The sequence below is a fragment of the Vidua macroura genome, chromosome 19 (assembly GCF_024509145.1).
Source record: "Vidua macroura isolate BioBank_ID:100142 chromosome 19, ASM2450914v1, whole genome shotgun sequence".
Taxonomy (NCBI): domain Eukaryota; kingdom Metazoa; phylum Chordata; class Aves; order Passeriformes; family Viduidae; genus Vidua; species Vidua macroura.
The window spans coordinates 11226069-11233751 of record NC_071589.1 but is presented as its reverse complement, the minus strand read 5'-3'; the positions used below and the strand labels follow the sequence as shown (position 1 = coordinate 11233751).

Here is a 7683-nt window from a genome sequence, read left to right as displayed (position 1 = left end):
CACAAGGGTGTGGAGTGATAGCACAAGGGCAGATGGTTTCAAGCAGACAGAGAGCAGGTTTAGATTGAATATTGGGAAAAAATTCTTCCCTGAGAGGGAGGCGAGACCCTGGCACAGGGTGCCCAGAGGAGCTGTGGCTGCCCCATCCCTGGAAACATTCAAAGCCAGATTGGATTTGGTTTGGAATAACCTGCTCTAGTTAAAAGTGACCCTGCTCGCTGCAGAGGGGTTGGATTGGGAGACCTTTAATGGTCCCTTCCAACCCAAATTATTCAATGACTTCCCTCCTTTTATCCCTGTGCCCAGCTCGTTTGCAAAGGTTAAAACTCTCCCAGGAAATACTCAGTTCTCTCCACGCAGTCCCAGTGGTGGCTGTGTTGCAATCACTGCTTGTGCACGTCCCACACCCAGCTCCAAAACACATTTTGGCAGTTGGAGGACACATCTTCAGGGACACTCTGGTTGTTTCCCTCCTGCTTGCACAACAGCTCTCCCTTCCTACTCTGCACCCTGAGAAATGGGTAAGTGAAGTCACCAAACATTTGTGTCACCCTTGAGTGAGCCTTTGTTCACACACTCCGCCCCGGGAAATGGAGATTCTCTGACAGGGAAGAGTTTAATTTGCTGCTCTGGGGGCATCAGTAGCAGTGGAGAAATCAAGCCACGAGCCTCCAGAGATAAATACCATTTATGTGATCCGTTGCTGTTGGATCTTTTATTTTCCTCAGCATTTTGTGGTTTGTGCCTCTGCAGATGCTGCTGCTGGTGGGGCTTTGAGTGGGTTTGTGAAATCCACCGGCTCCCCTCTGCTCTGCCCTCTGTGCCCGGCTGTGACACACAGAAATCTGGGAAATCTTCCTTTGGCCACCCAGCGTGATGGGACCTGCTCCCTTTGCAGACCTTTGTGTGGTGTAAAGACTCAAACAGCACCAAAATCCCCAGCAAACAAGTCCTGTCCCAGAGAGAGCATCTCTGGAGCTGGAGAGGGAAAGAGGAATTCCTTCTGACACCGCTTGTGCTGCTGCTTCTTCTAGGAACCACCACCCTTCCCTCCCACAGGTCTGACTGATTATTCCCCCTGATATTTGACATTTTCCATTGCAGAGGAAGGTGAAGCAAGCAGAGCTCACTCCATCACCTCATGCAGAAGGAGGAGAAGGGAAAAGGCCTCCAGAGAGTCCCCAAAGAGGAGCTGGCTGGAGCTGGGGCTTTGCCTCAGCCTGTAGGGAAGGGGGACAGGGCTGGTGGCATTGCCAGCACACAGGGGACAGTTCTAGGCAGCCAGCACTGGGAGAAAAGGGTTCTGTCACCAGCACAGAGCAGAGTTTAGCTGGCAAGAGGGAACAAACAAAAGTTCTCAAAAAGTTCACAAGGACTTGACTTTTCCATTGGGAAAAAAAAAAAAAAAAAAAGGAAGAAAGAACAAGAGAAGGATTTCCTGGAAATTAACTGATTCCTTAAATATTCCCTTTGAAATTTGCCTCAGCTAAAGGGCTGAGGGAGGAGAAACATCCCCAGGAGCTCTACATGTGAGAGGAGGGGCTGGCAGATCCTGCTGGGATGTTCCCTGCTCCAGCAGAAAACCAGCCCCAGAACTGCCCTAACTCGCATTATTCTCCCCATTTCCCAGCCCAGCAGGAGCCTCCTTTGCTGATAAGGCTGGAGCAGAGCCCGCTGGCCGTGCCTGGGGGTGAATCCATCCTCCCTGATCACTCTACAGCTCCTGAAAGGTGGCTGTGGCCAGCTGGGGTCGGGCTCTTTCTCCAGGAACTGACAGAACCAGAGGACACAGCTTCAAGCTGCACCAAGGGAAATACAGGTTGGATATCAGGAAAAAGTGTTTTACAGAAAGGAGATAAAGTTCTGGAGTGGCTGCCCGGGGAGGTGGTGCAGTCCCCATCCCTGGCTGTGTTTAACAAAGCCTGGATGTGGCACTGGGTGCCAGGGTTGAGTTGAGGGGTTGGGGCTGGGTTGGACTCGATGACCTTGGAGGTCTCTTCCAACCTGGTCATTCTGTGATCCTGTGATTCTGTGATCCTGTGATCCTGTGATTCCCAGCACAGCACGGGGAGGCAGCTCCTGCTGCTCCCCGCAGGGACCCGGCAAGAACTCGGGCTGACCACCAGGGAGATTCTCATTTCTCATTTAATAATGCCCTCTTTATCCAGCAAGGGGACAAAGCACACAAAGGACCATTCAGCAGCTGCCTCCAATGCCCATCCCCAGGCGCCGTGTCCCAAATTGTGCCCCTGGAGTGACAGCGAGGAGCAGCCCAAGCCTTCCAGGCTAGGTGAGAAAAATTCACCCTGTTGGTGTTTTCTTGAGCATTGAGGACCAAGAGAGACAGGCCTGTGTGTGCTCAAGGTTTGGGAGCTTGGGGACAGTGTTTGACCCTGTGAGATTTGGGGAGCAAAGGGGTGTTTGATGTCTGGACAGGAATATTGGGGTTTTCCAGGTCTCCTCAAAGCTGTGAAGGAAATCAGCATTAAATGCTAATTAAGCAACACCCCTGAAGTGCAAGGAAGCAAACCCAGCAAAAAGTGGTGCTTCTGAGAAGTCCAAGGAGCTTCCCAAAAAGCAGTGATGTAAGTTCCAAAGCAGCTGAGGCAGAATCCTGAGGCGTGGGAGGAGGGGGAGGTTTGGGAAGCCAAGCCCAGGGCTGGTGTCCTGCAGAGGAATCCCGTGGTGGGGCTGTGACTTTGTGTCCTGTGCAGGTGCCTGTCACATCCCCCAGCCCTGTGCAGCTCCTCTCAGACCCCCCTGCATCCCCCTGCAGGCACCTCCAGATCTTGGAGCTCAGCTGGACAAAACCACCCTTTGTTCAAAGCAACCCAGGGGAAAAATAAATCCAAAATGACAGGAGACAGGAGTGACACCAAGGAGAAAGCTCCCTGTGTGTGTCCTGGCAGGAAAAGCACCCTCAGCCTGAGCAGGGGGTGTCACCTGCTCTGGGCACCTCCAGCCCCTTCAGCACACAGCTCCTGTCCCTGCAGCACCTCTGCTCTGTCCCAGAGCAGAGCCAGATGTTCTCCTGATGCCTTCAGAAGGCTGAGCTGGAACAGAGACTAGACAGACCTTAAGAATAAAGTAGGGATTTATTAGGAGGCCTCAATGGATCTACCTTGGGCAGCACAACCCAAAATGGTCCCAAAATGCACGAGCGCTCCCGGGGGCTCTCACTGGGATCAGCTCTGCTCCATTTGCACCTTGCAGTTCATTGTCCCATTCCAGCTCCAGCCCATGCACTCCCATCCTGCTTGTTTTTCTCTCTCCAGCCCACGCTGTTTGTGCTCCTGGGCCTGAGCTTTGGATCATTTGTCCTTGGTGCCCAGCTGGAGAAGGAATTGTTTTGTCTCCCTGCTCTGTGCACAGAGCTCAGCACCCCCTCATGTGAAGCCCAGACCCCCACACTAAAGCAGCACAGAAAATATAAAAGCTAAACCTGAGGCATCACTCCAAGCAGCAGAAATGAGGCAAGGCAGATGCTGGCAACCTCCACAGCTCAGAGGCCAATTCTCTTTTTCCATCCACTTGAGGCAAAAGAGGGAATGGGGGTTGGATTCCGTGTCCACATGTGGAGGGGAGCAGGGTGGATCAGCTCCTCAGCCTGGGAGTACCAGCTGTTGGAAAAGCATCTCTCAGCTTTTATTTTTTAAAGCATTTCAGTTTGAATTACTCTGCAGGTGAAGCTGAGAAGGATTTTCCTCCTGCTCTGCTGCGTCCTGATTCATCTCAGCACCTCAAACCCCTTTGGAGACTTCCAGCCCCAGATATTCTCTTTAGCAGCAGATGGCTCAAGTATCAGGCAGAAGACAATGTGTGGCTGTGGTAGCAGCCAAACCCAACAAAATATTTGCTTCAAAGCAGGAGGAAGGACAGCATGTCCAGCTGGGAAAAGCAGGAAATGGTTTCTGAAAGAGTGAAAGGGGATAGAGAAGGGGATGATTGTGTAAGACATGATGTTTCAATTAGAACAGTCCTGAATGATAGCAGCAGTTCATGAACTCGTGTTCTAGGCAGAGTGGAGATGTTTGATTTGTTCCTGTGCATCTCCATCCTGGCACAGACATCAGATGGTTTTATGGACAGGTGAGGGAGGACGTGGGCTGTGCATCAGCTGAGCCAGGAACGCCCCTGAGTGTCCATGGTCCCAGTGGAGAGCACTGGCAGGAGGATGGATCCACCCCTCGTGCAGGGCCTTGTGCTTTTCAGGATGAGTTTTGCCTGTTTGAAAATGCCAGAAACCATCTGGGCCAGTGTGGCAGCAACTCTCTGGCCACAGAGAGAAACACAGCTTTCCCAGGCATCATCCTGGGAAAGGCTGTGAGAAGATCAGAGAAAAGAATGAGAAGCAATTCCCATCTAAACCTGCTGCACCTGGTATTGTGAACATGAGGAATGTGTTATGGAGGTTTGTTTACCAAAGGGTGGTTTCTTAATCAGCCAGTGGTGATGGTGCTTGGATTGGAGCACCAATTAGGTCAACCTGTCTCATAACTGTCTATAAAAGCAATGGGTTTCTTAATAAAGATTATTATTGATCAGCCTTCTGTAACACACAGAATCAATGCTAATTTTTACCTGGCTGGGGGATGCCTTACCACAACAGGCCATCATTTCCCTGGAGAGCTGCTGGCTCGGCTCAGAGGTGGTGGATGGATGTCAGCAGCACACTGGGTGCCAAAGGCAAACTGTTCCCATGGGTTTGGGCCCTTGCTGGAAACAGCTTCCCCTGGGTTACTGTGCCTGTGAAATATCACAGGCTTGCTGCAAGAGTTGTCACTGCTGTCACGTCCCTGTCTCTGCCAGGTAAATGGATGTAGCTTTAGGAAATTAAAATGCCTGTAAATAATCTGCTCTTGCAGGTGGCCACAGCAGCTTGGCCCTTGCTTTGAAACTAACTTTATTCCTTTCCTTTCCTTTCCTTTCCTTTCCTTTCCTTTCCTTTCCTTTCCTTTCCTTTCCTTTCCTTTCCTTTCCTTTCCTTTCCTTTCCTTTCCTTTCCTTTCCTTTCCTTTCCTTTCCTTTCCTTTCCTTTCCTTTCCTTTCCTTTCCTTTCCTTTCCTTTCCTTTCTTTCCTTTCCTTTCCTTTTTCCTTTCCTTTCCTTTCCTTTCCTTTCCTTCTGGTGCAGCCACAGCTTCCTCCACCCACAGACCTTGGTTTTCTTTGGTCTCATTGTGAGAAATTCATTTTATGTTCCAGATGTAAATCCCTCAAGGGTGCTCAGGATGCTAAGGAGAAATTCAGAAAGAATAACAAAAAGAAGCAAAGTGTGTGTGTGGGGGGGGTGTTTAATTATTTTTTTTGTTTAATTTGGGGAATAACTGGCTTTGAACCTGCCATGTGTTTCCTTCTCAGGAGAGGACAGAAGCCTCCTGCCAACGTCATGTCAAGGCCTCCACCCCATTTCACACAAGGATTTGTGGTTGCCTCTCACAAAGGACTGAGGAGCAAGAAATGAGCTCTGACAAGGAAATGATTGCACAACACCTCCTCCATCTGATTCCTTGTGTTTGCAGAACATCCGTCCCCTGTCCTGGGGCTGTCCTGGAAGCTGAGGCAGAGCACTTACAGGGCAAACAGATGGGAATTAACAGATTTTGGTTAACTTTGGATGTGGAAACCCAAGAAGGGAAAACTGGGAGTGAAGGAACTCTTTTTTTGGGGGGGGAAGAAATCACCTTTATTTTATTAAAAACTGGGCACGGGCACAAAGTAGCACAGTGTGTGATGGCCAAGTGACCAAGGCCAGGCTGGATGTGGCTCTGAGCACCCTGCGATAGTGGGAGGTGTCCCTGCCCCTGGCAGGGGGTGGACTGAGAGGAATTTTAAGGTCCTTTCCAACCCAAACCATTCTGGGATTCTGTGTTTTACCAGCAATAGCAATGCACTTCAAAATCATCCCTTCAAGTGAAACAATGATTTTCTTGAGCTGCAGCCTTTCCAGCTGTGGGGGCTGCAGGTCAGCGCTTCCTCCCAAGCAAACATTTGCTCTGTCATCATAAGGTTGGAAAAAACCTCTAAGATCAAGCCCAGCCATTACTGGCTGATCTTTTGCAGCCTCTCTTCCTTGTTAGAAAGGCAAAATTGCCATTTTTGAGGCAAAAAAAAAAAAAAAAAAAAAAAGGACTTGATCTGCCATTTGCAGCTGTCTCACCTCAGCCACAGCTGCCTGTGGAGCTCTCCCACAAGGGCAGGTGGGCTGAACGTGTCCCGTGGGGAAAATGCACCTGATCCCACCTGGGAAGAGATGGAGACTGCGGGTGGGATGCTCAGGGCCACCTCGTCCTTGCTCTGCCACGGATCCCTGCTGCTTTTTGTGCTGCTGGATCTGCTCCTGCAGGGAAAACCTCTGCGAGCTGCTGCTGCTGACACGAGCCGTGGGTGCAGCTTCCGCACGGAAAATCCACACAGCTGGGATGTGGGAGCAGGGAATGAGGGCAGCGGGGAGGGAACAGGAGCCAGCAGAGGCTCTGGCTCTGGGGGGACACAGACAGAGGGTGTCCCGACAGCTGCGGGCTCGTTTTTTCCCTTCTCTCCAATCAAAACAGAGTTTGTGCCTTTTTATTTGTCCGTTTGTTTTCCTCGCGAAAGTAATTCCGCACGAAGGCTTTCCCAGAAAAATGATGCGAGACTTCTCCTTGGCATTCCTGGAAGCGATGAATCACCTCGCTCCTTTTTTGGGGGGTCCCGGCGGCGGAGAGGCGCGACCCGGTGCGACATCCGCGCTCGGGCTGTGCCACCTCCTGGTGACAGCGGGCGGTGCATCCCTGCATCCCTGCGTCCCCGCGTCCCTGCATCACTGCATCACTGCAACCCTGCATCCCTGTGTCCCTGCATCACTGCATCACTGCAACCCTGCATCCCTGTGTCCCCGCATCCCCGTGTCCCCGCATCCTCGCATCCCTATGTCCCTGCATCACTGCATCACTGCAACCCTGCATCCCTGTGTCCCCACATCCTCGCATCCCTGTGTCTCTGCATCCCCACATCCCTGCATCGGTGCATCCCTGTATCCCTATGTCCCTGTATCACTGCAGCTCCACATCCCCACATCCCTGCCTCCCCTCATCCCTGCAACCCTGCATCCCCTCATCCCCATATCCCTGCATCCCTGCAACCCTGCATCCCCACATCCCAGCATCCCCTCATCCCTACATCCCTGCCTCCCCGCATCCCTACATCCCCATATCCCCACATCACCTCATCCCTGCATTCCTACATCTCCTTATCCCCACATCCCTGCATCCCTGCAATCCTACATCCCCTCATCCCTGCATTCCCTGCATCTCCTCATCCTTGCATCCCCACATCCCTTCATTCCTTGCATCCCCTGCATTCCCTCATCCCTGCATCCCTGCCCAAAACCCAGCCCCCCCCCCCGGTCTGCATCGCCAGGACTTTCTGGTTTTGTTACCCAGCTGAGCCAGCCCAACTTTTATTCCCAGGCCTTTTCGGCAGCTCGGTGCCGCCGCTGGGGGGCTTTGGGTCCAGGCCGAGGGAAGGGGGAGGTCTGAAGCTGCCCCACAGGTGCTGTGGATGCGGCTGGCGGCCACGGGAGTGCAGCAGCCACCGGCAGCAGCAGGGATGTTCACTTCTTCAGCCTGTGGAGCTCTGACCTCACTAGTGGCATCAGAGTTTTGGAGGCAGACATCAGAGTTTTGGGAGCAGGGTCCTGGGAT

General features: G+C 52.1%; 1 protein-coding gene across 1 annotated transcript; it reads left to right on the top strand.

Annotated features, from left to right (window-relative positions):
* Positions 1-1733: 1733 nt before the first annotated feature.
* On the top strand, positions 1734-7426 carry LOC128816842 (resuscitation-promoting factor RpfA-like). The gene is given in 8 exon segments (XM_053994784.1): positions 1734-1819; positions 2169-2290; positions 5360-6283; positions 6286-6522; positions 6525-6566; positions 6569-6699; positions 6702-6927; positions 7056-7426. Coding segments are annotated over 6 exon segments (1065 nt in total). The 5' UTR covers positions 1734-1819; positions 2169-2290; positions 5360-6225.
* The last annotated feature ends 257 nt before the right edge of the window (positions 7427-7683 follow it).